The 23,222-nt window shown below is 37.8% G+C and overlaps 1 protein-coding gene across 1 annotated transcript in view; it reads right to left on the bottom strand.

Annotated features, from left to right (window-relative positions):
- Positions 1-23,222, bottom strand: part of Zfr (zinc finger RNA binding protein) — a 73,040-nt gene that overhangs the window by 10,959 nt on the left and 38,859 nt on the right. Inside the window, exons 10-17 of the mRNA XM_013018582.1 lie at positions 22,160-22,279; positions 20,558-20,703; positions 15,904-16,066; positions 14,903-15,108; positions 13,529-13,679; positions 10,840-10,981; positions 6,153-6,250; positions 5,211-5,306 (exon numbers count right to left, since the gene is read on the bottom strand). Coding sequence (XP_012874036.1) covers positions 5,211-5,306; positions 6,153-6,250; positions 10,840-10,981; positions 13,529-13,679; positions 14,903-15,108; positions 15,904-16,066; positions 20,558-20,703; positions 22,160-22,279 — 1,122 coding nt within the window. The remainder of the gene's footprint in view (positions 1-5,210; positions 5,307-6,152; positions 6,251-10,839; positions 10,982-13,528; positions 13,680-14,902; positions 15,109-15,903; positions 16,067-20,557; positions 20,704-22,159; positions 22,280-23,222) is intronic.

Raw genomic sequence — 23,222 nt, 5'->3', positions numbered from 1 at the left:
CTGAGAAGGTAGCTCAAGTGGTAGAGCGCTTGCCTTGCATTCATGAGGCCCTGGGTTCAATTCCTCAGCACCACATAAGCAGAAAAAGCCGGAAGTGGCACTGTGGCTCAATTGGCAGGGCACTAGCCTTGAGCTAAAGAGCTGAGGGACAGCACTCAGGCGCCATGACTGACAAAAAAAAAGAAAGAAAGGAAGGAAAAAAATCCTGGATACTAAAACACTAATTTTGATGTCAAATTATCTTTATAAGAACTCCACCTTCTTTTTTATACTTCTTTTGTTTGGGGGAACAGGGAGTATAGTTACTAGGGTCTGAACTCAGGACCTGCCTGGGTGCAGTACTCTATCTCTTGAGAACTAGGCTCCAATTTTTGACATTTTGTTGGTTAAATGGGGATAAATCTCAAAGATTTTCCTGCCTGGGCTGGCTTTGAACTGTGATCCTTTAGATCTCAGCCTCAAAGTAGCTAGGATTACAGTTGTGAGCCATATGTGCTGATTTATTTAGTTCACCAGGAATTCAGGATAAAAAAACTTGAAGGTAAACTACCATTTCAATGTACACTGCAATGGTAAAAGAAAGGTCATAAAAACAAGCATGTTTAAATTATTTATTCAAACCAAATGATAGGCATGCTAAACAACACTGATGATAAATCTAGGTGACACTGGCTCAGGCTTATAATCCTTACTCAGAAGGCTGAGATCTAAGGATCATTCAAACAAACATAAGTAGAAAAGTCATGGGACTCTTTATCTTCAATTAGCCAGCAAAAAGCCAACCAAGACTTATGTAACTGTAATTACTCTATACATTTCCTTAAAAAGAAAAAAGCCAACCCAAACCCCAAGGCTCTGAGTTCAAGCCCCAGTACCAGCACAAAACAAAAGACAAGCCAAAATGCCCCCCCAACCTGAAGATAATGAAGCTCCAAAAAATTTCAGTGTTCTTTCATGAAAATCAAGAAAAGTTAAGCCGCGTGCAGGTGGCTCACGGCTGTAATCCTAGCTACTCAGGAGGCGGAGATCTGAGGATCACGGTTCAAAGCCTGCCCAGGTAGGCAAGTCCCCGTAAAACTCTTTTGGGGGGGGCAGCAGTCATGGGACCTAAACTCTGGGCCTGGTGCTATCCCTCAGCTCAAGGCTAGCACTCTACCACTTGAGCCACAGCGTCACTTCCGGCTTTTTTCTTTTTGCTTATGTGGTGCTGAGGAATTGAACCCAGGGCCTCATGCATGCAAGGCAAGTGCTCTACCACTGAGCCACCTTCCGAGACTCCTCCCCCCCCTTGAAACTCTTATCTCCAGTTAACCATGAGAAAACCAGGAATGGCACTGTGGCTAAAGTGGTAGAGTATCAGCCTTAAGCTGAAGAGCTCAGGGACAGTGCCCAGACTCAGAGTTCAAGCCCTATGACTGACAAAAAAAGAAAAAAAAGTTACTGTTTAAGTGACAACACAACCTACTCTCAAGATCACTTGCACCAAACTTGACTATAATCAAGAAATATAATACAATGCACATGGCTACAGCTGCCAGACAAAAATAAGGCTAGTGAGAAATTATTTCTAAGAAATCAAATGCTTATTCTGTTTGGGTGACATTCAGGTAGATCCTACTCAGCTCTACAGAGATGGAAAATGGTGTAGGGCTGGCACCAGAGTGAAGAAGATCCTCAAAATTTCATTAATGTTACTAATTAACCTCCAACTTGACGCCAAGGTAGAATAAAACATCCTGTATTCAGTCCCCCCCCCAAAAAATTCCTACAAGAAAACAATCTTTTCTGACCAACCTCTATCTTGTCAATGGAAGGCAATGCATTAGAGTTCACGAATATTACTCGAACTGAAAATGCTAATTATGCACACATCTAATCAACAGTAATAATAAGCAGATGCATGGCTAAAATGCAGATAAAGAAAAAATAAGGTAAGATTTCCCCAAAGACATAGAGAAAAATTAACATCAATTATGATTTTACAGCCAGGTGCTGGTGGCTCACAATTGAACTGCTGGAAACTCAGGAGGCTGAGATCTGAGGATCGAGTCTGAAGCCAATCCAGGCAGTAAAATCTAAGAGACTCTTATCTCCAATTAACCAGCAAAAAGCTGAACAAAGAGTTGTGGCTCAAGTGGTAAAGCACAGCCTTGTGCAAAAAAGCTAAGGGACTAGCAACTCAGGCACTGAGGTCAAGCCTCAAAACTAGCACAGAAAAAAAAATCAACAGATAAGTGGATAAAGAACATGTAGTAGGACGTGGTGTTGTAGCTCAAGCAGTAGAGCTCTCACACCTTGAGCTGAAGAGTACAGGGACAGCGCCTAAGCCCAGAGTTCAATTCCCACGACCAGCCAAAACAAACAAACAAAAAGAAAATGTAGCATATATTAGTTAAGGGCTGAGAATGTGGCGTGGTGGTAGAATTCTTGCCTAGCATGCATGAAGGCATGGGTTCGATTCCTCAGTACCACATAAGGACAGATGTGGCACTGTGGCTCAAGTGGTAGAGTGCTAGCTTTGAGCAAACAAAAGCTCAGGCAGTGCCCAGACCTTGAGTTCAAGCCAAATTAACAAAAAATCTAACAACAACAAAACCCCAAAGAGGTTTGCCAGTAAAAGATACAGAAACAGAAGCAATGGTGCTGGAGGTCTAGATCATTGTAGCCTTGCCTTGGATGTACAGGGCTCTTAAGTTTGTTCCCATATTCTGCCACCAAACCAAAGCAAACCAAACCAAAGCAAACCAACCAATCAAGCAAATGAACAAGATAGCAAGAAACCAGGAAAAGAAAAAGAAAAGCAAGAAGCCGGTGCTGGTGGTTCATGCTTGTAATCCTACCTACTCAGAGAGGCTGAGATCTGAAAATCATGGTTGAAAGCCAGCCCAGGCAGGAAAGTCCCCGTGAGACTCTTATCTATAATTAGCCATGAGAAAACCAGAAGTGGCACTGTGGCTCAAGTGGTAGAGCTCCAGCCTTGAGCTGAAGATCTGAGGGACAGTGCCCAGGCCCAGAGTTCAAGACCATGACCAACACCAGCAACAAAAACAAAACAAAAGCAAGAAAATACAAACCCACAAACATGTATGATACCTATAAACACATACAAACACACTTATAAAACCATGGCACAGTGGTAAAATAACAAGTCTTTAAGCAGGAAGGGCTTCACTTATTATTTTGTACCACCCTGAATTACTGAATATCCAAACTACACATTATTTTGTTACTACCTATGAACTTCTAAATTTTCCCAACTATATACATTTTAAAAAAAGTCAACAGAGGGGGCTGGGAAGTTGGCTCAGTAGTAGACCGCTTGCCTTGCATGCCTGAGGCCCTGGGTTCGATTCCTCAGCACCACATAAGCAAAAAGAAAAAAACTGGAAGTGGTGCTGTGGCTCAAGTGGTAGAACGCTAGCTTTGAGCTGAAGAGCTGAGGGACAGCGCCCAGGCCCAGAGTTCAGGCCCCCAAGACCGCCCCCCCCCAAAAAAAAACACCAAAAAAACAAAAAGTCAACAGAATCCTGAATAGGGGAATTATTAGTTCACTCTTTGTTTAACTCTCTATGTAAGGGCAACTAGTTATCGCTGTTATAGTTTTAGAACATTAACTTTTCAGAAGAACAAGAAAACAGGAGGAAAATACAGATATTTAAGAATAATTCCGGGGCTGGGAAGGTGGCTCAGTGGTAGAGTGCTTGCCTTGCATGCGTGAGGCCCTGGGTTCGATTCTTCAGCACCACATAAACAGAAAAAGCTGGAAGTAGTGCTGTGCTCAAGTGGTAGAGCGCTAGCCTTGAGCTGCAGAGCTGAGGGACAGTGCCCAGGCCCAGAGTTCAGGCCCCACAACTGACCAAAAGAAAAGAAAAAGAACAATTCCTTTTTCTTTTTAGTAAATAGGATTGAAGTCAGAGAACTGCTCTTACTAAGCTGATTCTACCACAACAGCCAGCCATACTAGCAGCTCTTTTGGCCTGTGTTATTTTTTGAAGTGTGAGTAGGGCTTTGATTTTTGCCTGGGACCAGCCTGGACCATAAGCCTCCTATTTATGTACCTTGTGTAGCTGGGTCTGTGGTACCATACCTACTTTGTACTGGTTGAAATTGGGGGGAGAGGTCTCATAAACTTTTTGCCCAGGATGGCTTTCAATCAGGTACCTCCAGGTCTCAGCCTAATTCTTTTTCTTTTCTTCCTAATTTCTTTCAGGTTATCAGGGTTTGAGCTCAGGATTTTGTACTTGCTCCATGTGGGTTCCATCTGTGAAACATGCCTCTAGCCCAGCCTTTTTTTTGTTTTGGGTCCGGTCGTGGGGCCTGAACTGTGGGCCTGGGTGCTATCCCTCAGCTCTTCAACTCAAGGCTAGCGCTCTCCCACTTGAGCCACAGTGCCACTTCTGGCTTTTTTTTCCTGCTTATTTGGTGCTGAGGAATAGAACCTAGGGCCTCATACATGCAAGGCAAGCGCTCTACCACTGAGCCACCTTCCCAGCCCCAAGCCCAGCTTTATCTTACTGCTTATTTTGCAGATGAATCCCAGTTTTCTGCTTAGAGTGACTTTCAAACCACCTCCTGAGTAGCTAGTATTACTGGTGTCAGTTATCCAGTACCTGCCCAGTATAATTCTTCGGTCATGGGGGCTTGAACTCTGGGCCTGAATGCTGTCCCTCAGCTCTACAGCTCAAGGCTAGTGTTCTACCACCTGAGCCACTATGCCACTTCCGGTTTTCTGAGTGGTTTTTGGGAGATAAAGAGTCTCACCAACTTTCCTACCTGGGCTGGCTTTGACCCGCCATCCTCAGATCTCAGCCTCCTCAGTAGCTAGCCAACAGTGCCCTGCTCTGTGTGTAGGCCTGGGTGCTGCCCCTCAGCTCTTCAGCTCAAGGCTAGCACTCTACTACTTGAGCCACAGCGCCAGCGCCACTTCCAGCTTTTTCTGCTTATGTGGTGCTGAGGAACTGATTGAACCCAGGGCCTCATGCATGCAAGGCAAGCACTCTACCACTGAGTTATCTTTCAGCCCAGGGATATAATTCTTTGATTAGTAAATTCTGAGAAAAATGAAACATTCTAATATCCCCAGGATTTATTTTTTTAAAATACCCTAAATTTAAATAAAAATAAACCTAAATAAAGTACAAGATAAAATTAGTGTAAACTCAGAGGACAAAATGTTTATTTTCTACACCATGCAGTTACATAATACTTACCCAGCTTGGAAAATCAGACCAAGTTGGAACTCGCTGGCAGAGGTCTCGAAGAATACGTATGATTATCACACAGGACTGCAGACCATTAGCTCTAGCCTTGAGGGCAACACAAAAACCAACTGAGTTAACCTTAGAAGTATTGAAAATATTCCTTGATGAAAAAAAGTTAAAATACCACTGTCCAATGGAAGCTCAAATAAAAACAAAAATGACACTTGAATTGGACTCAATGAGCTGCCATTTACAGCAGTATTTTATGCCAGTTAGTATTTAAAAGCTGGTTTTTAGGCCAAAGTAAACAGATTATACAAGAATAATATTTCTTGATCCCCTGTGAACCTTGACCTGTATTCATTTAAAACAGTAAACTTTAGAAAAAAATCTGCCTACATTAGAAGAAAAGTTAAAGAGCTAAAAAGTTTGTCTAGGGACTGAAAGGTTAAGGAAATCTGTTTGGTTTCCCTTCTGTGCCTTTGCAAGACTGCAAAGTCACTAAACCAAACAGCTGCTTCCTCACCTTTCATTCCCTACACTTGGAACTCAGAGAAAGGGGGGAAATCTTAAACTATACACAAAGCTTTAAACACATATTCCATTATTTAAAGCAAAGTTAATCTGCAGCCTTATGGAATATACACAAACTTGTGATGCTCCTGGAACAAGTCAACTTTAAATATAGCCTCTAAAAATAAAATAAAAATAAAAATAAAAAAAAGTCCCCAACCTACAAACACTCCCAAGCCTAGGTTATTGTCAAATTAATAGTAACTGCAATATGCAGATCTTTAATACTCAACTTTCTAGATTCACATATTTTCTGATATATAATTTAAAATAGTATTGCTTGGGCAATCTTTTGAAATGTTTAAGCACAGTTAAACATGTGGTACTGAACTACTCTCTCATAAGGCTACAAGAAAAAAGTAAAATGATGTTCCGAACCTGGAACCACTTAGCGTGGCGTAGAGCAGCCAGAGCGTCAAGGCATTTTTGCCTGTCCAAGACGTCCGGTGGGTCTTTCACCATACCCGAGGTTACATCTAAAATGGATTGAATTGGCAAAATGCAGTGAGGAATGGGTGTTTGACCAGGTGAGCAAGACACTTCCTTAAAGTAGCATCAGTGTCACATGAGCCATTTGAGTTTGTCAGAATTTTAATGTACCCAGATAATTACTTTCAATAAATTCACACAATTCAACATGAAAAAAAAACAAGTTAATTTCCTAATTTAGTAATATAGTAAATGTTTTGTGGAAATATAAATCCCACCCACCTCATGAACCTAAAGGAAAGATAATTGGACACAGTGCACCAGCACAAATAGACAAGACAAAGGGAACACAAAAATCCACCTTAATAAATGAGAATGCACAATAAAACTAAGTTTGTTCAGTATTCTAGGTAATCTCATAGGTTATTCTAGACCAATATAAACAAAGAACTAAATATGGAATAACCAATACATTAAAAATCAGGAAAGGAAATCAAAGATGAAAATCCGGTATTTGAGAGCTTAAAGCTCTGTAAGAGAACTCATGGATTGTAAAGGAATATATAATGTCCTCTAAAACTCAAAGGTTTCATAAATATTTCAAATAATTAAAGAGTGAAATAAGAGCAAAACAGAAAGAAGCAACAGGAACTAGAAAGGATACAAAAAGCATAATTCTTTGGTGATAAATTCTATGTAGGGCTTAAGTGGATTCAAACATAATAAATGAGCTACATAAAACTTGAGAAAATGCCAAACCAGGACAAGAAATTAAGTTTACATAAATTAGGAAATAAAAAGTCATTAAATAATGACTTTTTTAGGGTGGTTGTCTTGGGACTGAAACTTGGCACTTAGGCACTGTTCCTGAGCTATTTTGTTCAAGGCTAGTGCTCTCACTCTTTAGCCACATCTCCACTTCCAGCTTTTCAGTAATTAAATGGAAATAAGAGTTTCATGTACTTTCCTGTCTAGGCTGGCTTTGAATTGCAAGCCTCAAATCTCAGCCTCCTGTGGAGCAAGGATTACTGACTGGCATGAGCCACTGTTGCCTGGAAGTAATGACTTTTAAGTGAAAAAGCCAAAGGGCAGCTGTATATTCATTCATCTAACCTCTATATTCACTCATCTAACCATATGTACAAAATATGCATAAATAAATATAACAAATTTGCTAATCAGACTACTCAACAAGCTTATTTTAAACATCGATTTTGATGATTTGTGGTATACTTTCTAAATATAGAATGTTATATTAACTATTTAGTTTAACAGTGCTTTGGCTAAACAGCACCAAAATTGTGGGGCAGCTAGGATAATTCACTGAGTACTTCAAATCAATATGCAGAACCCAAAGAAATAAAATATAAAGATAAAGATGATTTTATTTTAAAAAGTATGAGCTGCAAATCTGGGCAAACTATTCAAATATCTATCTTATAAAAAAGTATATTTAAAAAACTGAAAATTCTATTCCTTGCCTGTGCTTTCTCTTATTAGCTGTTATTTCTCAAATGATCAAATACAGATTTTTCAGAAGACCTGTAAGTCTTACAGTCAATCTAAGAAAATCATGTAGTATGCTGAGAACACTGAAATGAGAAAAAGTGCTAAAAAGAAATTATTAAGGTAAGTGCTAAGTAATAATTCAAAACTTCTAATATTCAACTAGAAATAAAGAAAAAGACTACTCTGAGATAAAAGGAAAGGGATATAGGAAAGCACAGCTAAGAAGTTCAAAAAAGAAGAAAATTCCCCTAAACTACTCCCTCTCTCAGGCTTGCAGAACACATTCTGTATCTCTTGCTTTCATTACTTGCTAAACCTAGAATGCAAATAGGTGACAATGTGCAATCTCCTAAAAAAGTTTCTAAAATACCTAATGTTAAATCACAGTTTTACAATTTCCTCCAACTTTTTTAAATAAGGAAAATGGTTTTTTTTTGGTACATAATCATTCACAGTGCCAGAATTTAAATCAATAATAGAAATTCTAAGTTGCCAAGACACCTATTGCAAGTTAAAAAATTGGAGCTTTAAGTAGCCAATTCCTGTTGAAATTAAGAGTGTGGATTTTTGCACCCATTTTTTACATTTCATGTAGATTAACCCCTTAGGTATATTGTGCTAAAAATCAAACTCATTGCCTAAAACCCAGTTAATGAAACTAAACAAAAATCAGTTAATTTATGAACAAAATGCAAATTCTTATCCTACATGAATATATTTCACAAGTTTTAAGGGGTTAATCACCAATTAGAAGACATGCTGTGTCCACACTATTTTATGGTTAAAAGTTAATGGGAATATATTAATATGGTTATATAAAATATATAATCCACTGAACTATTTAAAATCTAGTGTGAACACTGCTCAATTCTAGAAGAGACAAAGACAAAACAAACAAAACAGCCACACAAAGGACAATAAATGCCAGACTCTGCATCCAAAATCCCTCCTTCAACAAATGGCAGATGTGACACTGAGCTTTTGAAAACCTTGGTCAAAAATCCTTCCGATGTCTTGGCAGCAACCCCTGACAGGAATCAATCCCCTCTGCTAGAAGGCTTTGGACCGGGCCTGATAAGCTATAGGTGGAAAAAAACACACAATACTTGATTTGCTTCAGAAAAGACTCTGTAGCAAGGGTTAGAGCATTTGAACATTTCAAGCTTTAAGTCAATTAAATGTTTGCTTAATGTTTAACTGCCAAACACAGTACCACAGGATACATGCTATGTGTTTAACAGTTATTTGGACAGTTTAATCATTTCCTTTATTAAGTAATTTTTCATATCAAACAGGACCATTCCATGTAACAAAGGCTACCACACTATGTGCAAATAGTACATCTCATGATTTACAATGATTCTTCCGGCAAAGCCTTCCTTACCCCCTTGTACTAACTCCCAAAGCAAGCTATAGGCTTTAAATGATTTTAAGACACAGAGCACTGAGAGCTGCAGTGAGAGAATACATACCGTTATTCTGCAGCAAGAAAGAAGGAATCTTCATAATGAAGCTAAAGACATTTTTTACTGCAGTTATCTGCAGCAAGGAACATACTATCAATGCTTCTACACTTTGTACATCCAAGTTTCTAGCTCAGTGTCTTCAAGCAAAATATTTCAATTTTAGACTGATCATTTCCCTCATGATAATAGTTATGAGATCCAGAACAGTAATTCTAACTCAAGTTTGGGTCAGACAAAAATGTAATTTTGTTTCCTTTAGAAGGGACAGGTTTAGACTTTTATAACCAAATTGCTTGATGCTATACTAATTAAGCCTAAATATAATTGGACAAATACACTCAGTTAATAGTATATGAGCATAATATCATACAACATATATCAACAATGATTCATACTGTGTCACATTAGACTTTTCAAAACTAAGTCAAGGCCCAGATGCTACAGAATAGCCTGGCCAGTTGACTCAGGACCTGTTTCTCCAGCAACACCCACATTCAGACCTCCAGTGGAATCTCATGCTCACATAAAAAAAAAAGAAAATTTATTTTTAAGATGCAAAGCTTAAGATACAACATACAAATTCTATACAAATGGTGGGTATACAAAGTATGCAAAATTAGACATATTTCCCAATAACACTTTTTGGTTAAAATAATCTTGTCTTGGGTTTTCAGAAGCCCAGTGTCTGAAAAATTGCTTTGCTGTAAGAAAACAAATTTACAAGGGCTTTTCTACTCAAGCTATATCATATAGAAGTGTTAGTGTAGACTGTAACTGCAGATTGAACAAGAAGCATAACCAACATGAAAGGAAACAAAGTAAATTTTATCTGACCCATAAAGTAAAAGAACCAACATACTGCAGACACTGATCATGCTTTTGGCTTAAAAGCTTTTGTAGCTTTGAAAATGTTACAGAACAGTCCCTAAAGCAACATTGCTGGCACCAGGAGTTCATATTCTACAATTGTCAATAGGCTTAAAGAACCCTGAACTGTAATTATAACTCACTAATTATACCTAAATCATTTTTTAAAAATGTTTCTAATATATTACAGTGAAATGCCCAAATCTGTATCAGAATGCTCTGCATTGAACAAAGTGCTCTAAACCAAAGAGCAACCTCAGAGAACTAGAAATATTTACCTCACTACAAGCCAAATTCATGATTTTATACATAACAATGCCTCTTAAAATGTGTTAAATATTTAGCCAATTTTGTTTGTGAAACTTCCATCTTTTTTTTTAAAAGACAAGGTAAGACCAAGTTCTTCACAAAAGTTATATTTGTGGCTTCTAGTTTACTAGCAAACATTTTTCATGTGTGAATTATGATAGTAAAAATAATTCTAAAGTTATTTTTTCCAGAAATCTGAGGTTAGCAAGAAAAGAAAAAAAATCAAGAAAAGCAATCACATAATGTAAGTATTTAATACAAAGTACATCATTAAGAAGAGTATTTGTCGGAAATGATCTTTAGCAAAACTGGTTGTTCAGTGTAAGTTAAATCCATCAAAATTCACATGTAATGCCAGCATGTTGCCTTCTAGGGCTTAATGCCTTCTTAAAGGAGTAGGTAGGCAAATGAAAACAAAACAAAAAAACCCAGCAACAACAAAAACCCAAATAATAGAATAGTAGAATGTTTAATGGCTTTCCAACCTCCTTCCCTCATGTTCTCTTCTCGAATGATTGGAGATGTCAGGGTAATAGTGACTTGCATTTTGGGTTCCACACATGAATTCAAAATTATTGCCGCTTCAGATACAGCACATTTTATGTCATACTTCTCAGGACTTATAACCTATGTAATAAAGATGATAAGAAATTAGTAAATCTGTTTTATTAATGGACAATTATGGTTTTTAGTTTCTTACTGTCTGAACTGTTCTATAAGGACTGGATACTACTTTACCTAAGACAAATTAAAGCTCTTGCTCTTCCTTACTTTAAGAATTCTTTGTTGAGCTAGTATTTACCGTTATTTGTATTATCTTGGTTGTTTCTATGTGTGTGTGGTACATCTATCTTAAAACAAATTCTTAGGCTTAAAAAAAATTGCTATTACTCAGCCGGGCCCAGGGGCTTACGCCTATAATCCTAGCTACTCTGGAGGCTGAGATCTGAAGATCATGGTTCAAAGCCAGCCCCAGCAGGAAAGCCCCTATGAGACTCTTAGCTCTAATAAAACACTCAGAAAGCCGAAGTGTCACTATGGCTCAAGTGGCAGAATGCTAGCCTTGAGCACAGACCAGGCCCAGAGTTCAAGCCCCACAACCAACCAATAAATAAATAAAATTGCTATTACTCATTTCTCATATTTTCAGACAAAAAATACTTGCACCTGAAGAGTCACAATTCTTTTTCTACTGTACATTCTTTGTGACTCCAAGATTTATATCTTGCTAGGGAAGAAAAAAGTCCTAATCAGTAACTAGAAAAGCTAAGATTCACCACCATTTTGTAGATATATAGTAAAACTCCAGTTTTACATAAAACAAAGGCCCTATACAGTAATTATATGTGTTCACAATATACCATCTAACTTAAATCTTTACTGATGATGTAAAGATGGGCAAAAAAGGGAACAGAAATTATTCATGACACTTTTAAGGTTGGGAGGCAGTTAAGTCAGCTATATGAAGCAATTACAGTACTATGTTAATGTTAAATGTGATGAATTAACTTTTACTTGTTTAGCCACTTACCTAATAAGCAGGTATATTTTGAAAGAGTAATCAGCTTTTTTTTTTTTGTTGGTTGTAGGGTTTGAACTTTGGGCCCAGGCCCACTTCAGCTTAAGGCCAGCACTCTACCATTTGAGCCACAGCACCACTTCTGGCTTTTTCTGCTTATGTGCTATGAGGAATCAAACCCAGGGCCTCATGCATGCTAGGCAAGCAGTCTACCACTGAGCCACTTCCCAGCCCCAGAGCAATTAACTTTTGCATAACTCTTAATTATCTAGTTAGGATACAGTATTTCCTACTTTGGAGTTTTAATAAGTACTACAGTTAGAATTAAAATGTTTCTCAAAAACATTATTTTTTCAAGATGCCCAAACTTTTCTGACAAATACATTACAATTTTTAAATTTTCAACTTTAATGGGCTGGGAAGGTGGTTCAGTGGTAGAGCGCTCTTGCATGCCTGAGGCCCTGGGTTCGATTCCTCAGCACCACATAAGAAAAAAGAAAAAAGCCGGAAGTGGCACTGTGGCTCAAGTGGTAGAGCGCTAGCCTTGAGCTGAAGAGCTGAGGGACACAGTGTCCAGGCCCAGAGTTCAGGCCCCATGACCAGACCAAAAAAAAAAAAAAAAATCTTTGGTAGAACTAAAAGGTAGTGCTCTATTAATTGTGTATTTCTACAAACCACTGAATATAGATAAAAGAAGTATTTTCCATTATTATAAACATTAGAAAACTAAAATATAGCAATAACCTTCCCAAGTTTCAGCCATGTAAATAACTCAAGAGTTTTAACAGCATGAACCAAGGAGTAGCATAACCTTTATATGGTCATCCTTCCCTGAGAGACTTGGTACATGAAATCACATCAACAATGTTTAGTGTATCCATGTTATATATGCCACTTGTCCATTAGTAGCTGCTCCTTAGTGGCTGCCCAAGAAAGTCATTAGATTAGGGTCATATTATAGCAGTACTTGTGTTCAAGTAACTCCTATTTTTCTCTATAATAGTCCCCAAAGGACAGTAAAGTGTATCAGTGGTAGGAGGGTGAATGAAGATGGTGAATGAAGGTACATATAGTCAAAGTATAAATGTGTAGAAATAGAACACTGAAAGCTTTTGCAATTGTTTTGAGAGGTAGGGAAATGATGAAGAAGGATTGAAGGGATAAGACTAATGGGGTATGTATGTTTGGAAATATCATAACCAAACCACCCTGTAACAATTAATTTAATGCTAATTAAAAAAAACACAAAATTTAAAAAAGTATTTAAATAAGCAAGATGTTCATAACCTTAAACACACACACAAAAGCTTTGTTACACACACACATACCATACAGCTTTGATACACACACACACACACACACACCGTACAGCTTTGAACTACCTTCTTATGATATAAATCTTTGGGAAAGGAAAACTAGAGGGCATATACTATAATTTTAGATTTTTAAATAAGTTATCAAAATGGCTTCATATCAAGCGCAAGCAACTATGAAACCTAAAAAGACAAAGTAGAAAATTGTTTCACCAGTTGGTACAATAAAAAAACTCAGTATGAAAAGTCAAGCCAAAAACTGAAAATCTGTCTGAGGTTTAAAGTGAAGCACAGTTAGTTCTGCCAAAAAAGAGGTAAATTTAACATTTCCATAATACTTACAGCAAGCTGTTTGGGTAGGTTTTCTGCAATACGGCTTAATAATGTCTTTGAAGGTTTTTCTGAACACAGCAAAACAAGGTTGACATTTCTATCTCCTCGGAGAAGTAATCCTTTTGCCAATACTCCCACTCGCAATACTCCTTTCAAAGCTCTGTAGAAAAATCCACTTATGTATTTCTCTTCTCAAACAGAATATTAAGTAACTTACATGCACAAAATTAAAATCTTCAATTATAGTATAAAAACATACAGTATTTAATCAACTATAGTAGAAAAATATTTTAAACCTTACCTAGATAAGCAACATGTATTAAAAATAAATCAAATGCGAAATTCTCATGGGACACTAATATGATGGTTATTTATGAATGCATGTATAAGACATGGTCTCACTATGTAGAGTACAAGATGGGCTGAAATTCGTGATCCTTCTCCATGTGCCTCCTGAATGCTACGATTGCAACTGTACAACATTATGCCCAGGCCATGCTTTTATTTTGCAAGTTAGAATAAGAGAATGTGGCTCAGGGGTAGAGCGCTTGCCTTGCATGCCTGAGGCCCTGGGTTCGATTTCTCAGCACCACATAAGCGAAAAGAAAAAAGCCGGAAGTGGAGCTGTGGCTCAAGTGGTAGAGTGCTCGCCTTGAGCTGAAAAGCTGAGGGACAGCGCCTAGGCCCAGAGTTCAAGGCCCACGACTGGACCCAAAAAAAAAAAAAAAAGAGCTATGTTTAATACAAAAGTATTTTCAAATAGTAAAAGGAAATGAGAAGTTATAGATCATAACACAAATTTCACAGAAAAGATACTGCTTAAATTTAGTTTGTTCATGTTTCATAGTCAGTGTTTCAATAAACTAAAGACTGAATGGGATGCAGACACAACAAATAAAAACAGAAGAGCCGCTGCTAAAGTTAATGAGAAAACCCTAACAGTTGATCTGATGTATTTTTATATCAAACTCAATGAGTAACAACATAAGGTCTGAAACTATGTCAAAATAATTGTTTCTCATTTTTAACAAAAAGCTGAATTTTTTTTTTGGGTCCGGTCGTGGGGCCTGAACTCTGGGCCTGGGCGCTGTCCCTCAGCTCTTCAGCTCAAGGCTAGCGCTCTACCACTTGAGCCACAGCGCCACTTCCGGCTTTTTTCTTTTTGCTTATGTGGTGCTGAGGAATCGAACCCAGGGCCTCAGGCATGCAAGGCAAGCGCTCTACCACTGAGCCACCTTCCCAGCCCGCTGCTGAATATCTTAAATATCAGACACAAGTATACCTAAGACATAGACTCAATTAGTTAGGTCTTTGCAGTATTTGTTTCAAGTGTAAAAAAAAAAAACCCCAAAATACATATAGCAAATAACTTTGAAAACACACCTGTCTTTACCTCCCTCTTTCTTATCATCTCCTTCTTTGCTCTTGCTCTTCTCATGTTCAGACAAACTGTCTGAAACAAGTTTTAAAGCTCGTTCAGTGATAGACACAATTTTCTGAACTGCCTGTAACTCTTCTTCAGTTGGATAAATGGTTGCATGTTTTGTCATTACGTAACGATCATCAGATGAGTCAGGACGACGTAAGGGCTAGAAAGAGAAAAGTTGTTACTTCATTTAAAAAACATTTTCTGACAAAAATATTTTAAAGTTATGTATCTATGTGTCTTAACTTTACACTAAGAAAATCAATTTAGCAACATGTCTATTCAAAACTAACCTTTCTTTTTCCATCTAAGTAAAATGAAAACATGAACTATGGAAAGTTGTACCTCCATACAGCATGTTTGGATGATGTGCATAAAGTAATATTATAATATGCATAATCTAACACTATGATAATGCTTTTTAAAACTTTCATGGTGTTGTAATAGAACTCAGGGACCCACATGTGTTCAATAAGCTGTAACTGAGCCCTGAAAAAGGTTTTCAGTGAACTTGAAAAATCATGATTCTGAAACTTTCTTTGCTTCTAATACTTGACACTGCAATGATAAATTAAAAAGAGAAGAATTAAGAAAGAAAGTCTGGTAAGTCTTGTAGTCTTCTTAACATAGTTAAGAAGCACTGGTCTTATAACATTTATCTACCTATCGTCCATTAAATTTAATAGTACATTTTAAATTACTGGTATTTAAAAATAATTCTAAACCATTACCAATTGGAAGGCAAAAATAATCAAGCCCCCTCATGTGTGTATATATGTGTATATATATATATGCTTATATATATATATATATATATATATATGGAAGAGAATTGGAAACTCTATCAAGTCTTTATACAGAAACTGCAAGTACTTATAATAAGAAGAGGGACAAGGACCTAAATCAGATGAAAAACTTTTGAGATCAGATTAACTATAAAAACAAAATGGATGCTCACAGCAGGACCCTGTGGTTGAGGAGGCATGCCTGGTCGGACTCCCAGGAGACCTAATGGGCCTGGAGGACCATGAGGATAGCCTCCATCTGGCATTCGGCGGCGATCATCCCAATGATGCTGTTCTTCCTCCATTCTTCTCCAGTACATGTCTTCTTCATAACGTCTGAAACACAAATGGTATTGTAACCATGGTGGGGAAAAATACAATCCAAGACATTAAAAACAAAACCCCAAAGTACCCAAATCAGTTTAGCTATGACTTTTCTTCCTCCCTTCTGTATCCATCTTCCCTTATTTGTTTTCACTAAGTACTAAAAGTGAGAACTAGTGAGAAAAATTAGGAAAAAACTTTGTATCTTAAGCGTAGGAGGCAGAAACTTTCCATTCCTCTCAACCCTCTCTCCTCTTTTAAGGTAGGGCTTGTAAATGCAAATATAGCTAAGGAGGCCCCCAAAACAACTTATGTAAAGATCCAATGTGTAGACAGACAGCACAGTTGGGCATTTTCTTCACATCTTCAAAGAAATGAATCTCCTATCATTTTCTTTTCTTTTTTTTTGGAGGGGGGGGTCCGGTCATGGGGCCTGAACTCTGGGCCTGGGTGCTGTCTCTCAGCTCTTCAGCTCAAGACTAGCGCTCTACCACTTGAGCCACAGCGCCACTTCCGGCTTTTTTCTTTTTGCTTATGTGGTGCTGAGGAATCGAACCCAGGGCCTCAGGCATGCAAGGCAAGCGCTCTACCACTGAGCCACCTTTCCAGCCCCTCTGCTATCATTTTCTATAGAACCTCTTCGCACACCCTAATTTGTTGCCCAAAGGAAATGCAGCTTGCATTGCCAAGGCCAGCAGGATTTTTGTGAAATCCATAGCTTTCAGTTCAGAATAAAATAATGCATACATTGAAAATAAAACATCCATCAGCTGAGATAGGAGCACAATCTAGTATATTCCCTCTACCTTACTGGTCAACATTTCCAGAATCTATTCTATTGCCTTTTATACCATTCTTCTCGGTTCTATCATCAAATTAAGATAGTTTGAGATTTAGGAATAGCTCTTAAAGGAAACTGTGTGCAAGAAAACTTTGGTAAGAATAAGGCTTTACCAACAAAACTGTGTTAAACAGAATGTAAGAAAGAAATGTGCCTCTATACTTTCACTGTAACAACTTTTAATTTACCTAACAGGGAATAGCTCTAATTAAAGACTAATAAATCACTGCGCACAGGTGGTTCACGCCAGTAATCCTAGCTACTCAGGAGGCTGAGATCTGAGGATAATGGCTCAAAGCTGGGGCAGGAAAGTCTGTGAGTCCCATAAACCACTCAGAAAACCGTAAGTGGCGATGTGGCTCAAGTGGTGGAGCATTTGCCTTGAGCTGAAGAGCTGAGGGACAGCGCCCAGGCCGAGTTCAAGCCCCACAACCAACCAAAAAAAAAAAAAAAAAAGACTAATTAAACATGGCTTTATGTCATTTAAGCCTTAAGACAAAAATACAGTGTAAGGTTCGGGAAAATCATGTTCATTCCAGGTAATAGTTTGTTATTATTCAATATGTATACATTCAATGAGGACAGGAATTTTTAACCACAGACTACCAATTCTTCCTCAGCACATAGGTATTAGCATTTAGTAAGTAGTTGTTTTTTTTTTCATATTATGCATACATGCATGCACGATTTAAGTGTAGAAAAGCATTTCCAACACATTATAAAGGACAATGTGCTGGGTGCTGTTGGCTCACACCTGTAATCCTAGCTACTCAGGAGGCTGAGATCTGAGGATCACGTTCAAAGCCAGCCTGAGCAGGAAAGTTGGTGAGACTCTTATCTCTAATAAACCATTCAGAAAACCAGAAGTGGCGCTGTGGGCTCAAATGTCAGAGCACTAGCCTTGAGCTGAAGAAGTGAGGGGCAGCAGCCAGGCCCAGAGTTCAAGCCCCACAACCAACAAAGAAAAAAGGACAAAAACAAGAAGGGGTATGCATATAAAAAAGGGTAAATGAGTGCAATATAAGTGTGTGCAGTTTGGTAGGTGGTTCAACTACTCAGTAGGCTGAAATCTAGAGAATCATGGTTTAAAGCCAAGTCTAGGCAGACAAGTCTTTGAGATTTCATCTCCAAAATAAGCAGCAGAAATCTGGGTTGGAGGCATGGGTTGAATGCATGCTGAGTGAGCAAACAAGCTGAGCAAATCTAAGACCGAGTTCAAGCCTCAATATGGCATTAAAAAACAAACACATAAGCAAACAAAAACATTGCTGGGTGCCCTTAATTCTAGCCTGAGATCTCAGGATAGCAGTTCAAAGCTAGCTAGGGCAGGGCAAGTCTGAGACTTTTCAATTATCCAGCAAAAAGCTAAAAGAAGCACTCTTACTTGAGAGTGCCAGCCTTAAGCAAAAATGCCTGGAATAGCACCTGCATTTAAGCCGCTGTACTGGCGCGCAACACACACACACACACACGCACACACACCCCACACACACACCCCAAAACAAAAAGTACACACCCACACACAAACACACAACAAAACACACACACACCCCAAAACAAAAAGTACACACCCACACACAAACACATAACAAAACAAAAAGTGTACAAGTGGTAGACAGACTGGCAAGCCAAGCAAAATGTCAGATCACATCTAAACAAACAAGCCAAGTGTGGTGGGTGGCACACAACTGTAATAACCAAGGCAAAGGAAGAAGTACACCTGTCTGAGGGCCTGAGAAAAAGTGTGTGACTTTATCTGAAAAATAACTAAAGCAGAAAAGGGACAAAGGCACAACTCAAGCAGCAGTGTACCTGTCCATTAGTTCAAACTACAGTACCACACACACACAAAAAAGTAATAAAAAAGAAAAAACAGGTCAAGGTGCAGTGGTACACAGTTATAAATCCCAGTACTTGATTGGCTGAGGGAGGATCTTGAGTTCAGGCTGGCCGCAGCTATACAATAAAACTCCTCTCAAATTTAAAAAAAAGGAGGGACAGAACAAGAGAAACACATTTATTTGCCTTTCCATTTTTACTCTCATCCTAAGCAATATGTATTACAGTAAGATGAATATGAAAGCAATGGCAATCTTCTTGTCTTTTCTCAAGCATTAAAGAGATTTATAAAAATTACATAAATGGAGAAATGGGTATTTTCTAGTTAATTTTCACATTATATTTATTAAATAAATAGTATTTTTTATTTTTATTTATTTATTTATTTTTTGGGTCCGGTCGTGGGGCCTGAACTCTGGGCCTGGGCCACAGCGCCACTTCCAGCTTTTTTCTTTTTGCATATATGGTGCTGAGGAATCGAACCCAGGGCCTCAGGCATGCAAAGCAAATGCTCTGCCACTGAGCCACCTTCCCAGCCCAATAGTATTTTTTTAATAAGTAGTTGTATAAAGGGGTTTTCAATTCAACATAACAATTTTTAAGTATAATGCATCTTAGCCAATGTCACTCCTGCCTTAGTTCCATCTTTCCAAGCCCTGTACCCTTTAAATTACATGGTCCATTTTATTGATATATTTAAACATAAAAATAGAACATTTCTAAATACGTGTATTTCTCAGTTCTAATTTTCACTACACACTTGCAATATGGACATTCCTGGTATTATTATAAAATGATTATGATTTAAGCAAGAGTATAGTATTCATTATAAAAGGGAGGCATCTTTGAAGACTGTTATAAAGAAAACTTTGTATCTGAACAAAAGAACACTGTTAGCATGAGAAATAAAAATCCTAATTTTAGTAGGTCTGAAGATATATAGTTATAATATGTGTAAAGTATGCTTATGAATTATACTTCAAAGCTTGCACAAAATACTCAAATAGCAGTATTCACAAAAATTTTCAATAGCTATTAACTGAGGAAAGGTCAGGCAAAATGTGACATATCCATACAATGATATATTATTACCTACAAAGAGAAATGAAATATTGGTTTCTATTCATATAAATCCTCAGTACTGGTAGATCTATAGTGACAAAGTATATTCATGGCTGCAAGGAGTTGGAGGTAGGGAAGGAAGATGGGGGAATAAATTGGGATTGTTAATGAATGGATTTGTATTTTTTTCTAGAGGTGATGATTATGACTACTATACATCTCTGAATAAACAAAATCTTACTGAGCTGTAAAGATGAGATTTTACTTGCTTTAAATAGAGGCACTTATCTAATGTGAAACTTCAAATATTTAGTAAGATAGCACTTACCACAAAATTCTTAATATCAAAACCACAGTCATATAATAGTGTATACAGTCAATACATTAATTTTAATCCACGTATTTCCCAACACTAGGATGTTAGCAGACACTAAAAGCACATAAAATCGCTGGATGTGGTAGTGCACAGCTGTAATCCTAGCTAGTTTGGAGACAGTGACAGGAGAATCTAGTTTGAAACTAGCCAAAGCAAAAGTAGTACAAGAATCTCAAAAGCAAAATAAAAACATAAAAGGACTGAGAGTCTAGTTTAGGTGGTAGAAAGCTTTCCTAGCATGTATGAGGATTGAGTTTCATCCCCACTACTTTAAAGTACATTAAACAAATTTGGATTGCTATGAGTGAGAGCTTTTAAATAGGCAGCAGGCTAAGTTTTTAGAAACACAGAACCACTATCATATCATGCCATTAAAGGTTATTACCTCATTTCCATCCTCCAGCGTTCTTCTTCTTCTCGTCTTCGCCAATATTCCTCCTTCTGCATTTGCTTCCTCATTTTCTCTTCTTGAATCTTTCTTGCTCGAATACTGGGCTTCACTTCAACTTGCAAATCTGGATTTACTTTTTTCTGTTAATACAGACATTTAATAAATAGCAGCTCTCCAAAAATCTACATGTATTCTCATCAAGAATTCAACATGTTCTTTTTTTGGGGGGTGCTGATCCTAGGCTTCAACTAGGACCTGGGCACTGTCCCTAAGCTTTATACTAAAGGCTATCACTAGAGTCACCGCTCCACTTTGGTTTTTTGGTGCTTTATTGGAGATAAGTCTTACAGACTTTCCTGGCCTGGCTGTTCCAACCATAACCCTCAGATCTCAGCTAGGATTATAGGTGTGAACCACCAGTGCAGAGCTCCACACATTCTTTTATCATACAAATGCTTTTGTGCAAATTTCCTACTCAAAGGTAAAATCAGCATAATAGGAGAAAAGACTCATCAATGTATTAATAAAAATGTTTAATTATTCAGACTTAATGGCTTAGTGTGTAACAGTGTTAATAGAAAGTTTTATGAAATTCTTAGAGGACTAATAGGTGTTTAACTTTATAAATAATTTTAAATGAGATAAAAAATTCACAGGAAAATAAAACAGGCTATGGGGGAGTGATAACAGAAGGAGTTAAAACAAGTTAAATGAGGATGAATACAGTTACTGTAGTTCGTTTGCATGTATGAAAATGAAACAATGAGACTCATCAAAATTATTTTTAAAATTGGGAGTTGGATACATTGTATATATGTATGAAAAATGTCACAATGAAGCCCAGCTTGCACAACTTTTATTAGGAAACAATAATGTGTCCTAATAAACTAATGTTTTCATATGTAAGTACTGTATTGCCCAAATGTCCTGTGCTTATTTATTTAGGAAATAATTTATCCTGAGCTAGATGAGTGACCAGGGCCTAGGAACATGGATTCAAGTTATCCTCAATGACATTTTCCCACTGATTTTTTTTTTAACAGAAAAGGCATGTGTCATGTATTTTTAGTCCAACCAATTAAAAACTTGAAATGCCCGTGGCTCACGCCTGTAATCCTAGCTACTCAGGAGGCTGAGATCTGAGGATCACGTTTCAAAGCCAGCCCAGGCAGGAAAGTCCATGAAACTCCTATCTCCAATAAACCACCAGAAAACCGGAAGTGGCGCTGTAGCTCAAGTGGTAGAGCATTCACCTTGAGCTGAAGAGCTGAGGGACATCGCTCAGGCCCAGAGTTCAAGCCCCATGACCGACAAAAACAAAACAAAACAAAACCACCCTTCACTCTACATGTAGCAATTATTCTTATATGATTACCAATCCAAGTAATTTTATCAGTTTAAGCCATTTACTAAAACTAATGAGGTTATATTGCGCTTCAGCATAACTAAATAATAAAACATATCTAAGTGAATATTTGGAGGACATGCTAATCTTAGAATGAGAGTTCATTAACCAGGTAAATTGTGTTTAGACACAGATTTACAAACAGAACATTCAGTTACTTTAAAAAAAAAAAGGAAAAAACATTTTCTTACTTTATATTGAAGTCTGTGTCTTCTTCCTTTCAAGTGCATCTCCTTAGCATTGGGATCATTAAAGCTGCATTCACACAATTTACAATGGAACCTAATTACTTTTCCTTCATCATTTCGTACCTTGGTGTGGAAAAACAGAGGAGTGTTAGAGCTGTTAAGAATTCATTCACAAGTCTTCACAGGGTTGAGAATATAGCCCGAGTAGTCTGAGCCCCTAGTTCAATTGCTACCATTGCAAAGTAAATAAATTAATACATAAAAAGTATATAAGCTCTACAGATTTAATGTTGTTCAAATTTTAAGAAATTAGAATTTAAGTAAGGGAAAAACTAGGTGGCAGTATCTATAAAGTTTTGAGAGAATAGAACTGTGACTAAAAGCTAGAATTATTAACTCTTGAGAAGGGCTGGAGGTATATAACAAACCTTGCTGTGTATATCAAGCTCAAGACCCTGAGTTCAAATTCTAGTACCCTCCAGCACTCTAAAGTTTATGCGTGCCGGGCACTGGTGGCTCACACCTGTAATCCTAGCTATTCAGGAGGCTGAGATCTGAGGATCGAGGTTCAAAGCCAGCCCAGGCAGGAAAGTCCGTGAAACTCTTATCTCCAGTAAACCACCAGAAAACGGGAAGTGGCACTGTAACTCAAGTGCCTTGAGCTGAAGAGCTGAGGGACAAGCGCCCAGGCCCAAAGTTCAACCCCCACGACCGACCAAAAATAAATAAATAAAATCACGATAATTTTTTTTTCTAACTACCCATCAGAAAGACTAGTAGGCAGGAATATTACTACACACACTAAGATAATGCAAGTATTAAGATTGGATACTATAATGTTCTGAAGTTTAGGATTAACTCAAATCATTAGAAACTAGTCTGTTTGGGTGGAAAACATTTTCTAAAAGATTAATAAAATCTTACTCTTATAATAAAATATGTAGGGGCTGGGAAGGCAGCTCAATGGTAGAGTGCTTGCCTTGCATGCATAAGGCCCTGGGTTCAATTCCTCAGCACCACATAAGCAGAAAAAGCCGCAAGTGGCGCTGTGGCTCAAGTGGTAGAG

Source organism: Dipodomys ordii, unplaced genomic scaffold (assembly GCF_000151885.1).
Source record: "Dipodomys ordii isolate 6190 unplaced genomic scaffold, Dord_2.0 Scaffold41, whole genome shotgun sequence".
Lineage (NCBI taxonomy): Eukaryota > Metazoa > Chordata > Mammalia > Rodentia > Heteromyidae > Dipodomys > Dipodomys ordii.
Note: the sequence above shows the minus strand (reverse complement) of the source record. Positions and strands in the feature narration are given on the sequence as shown.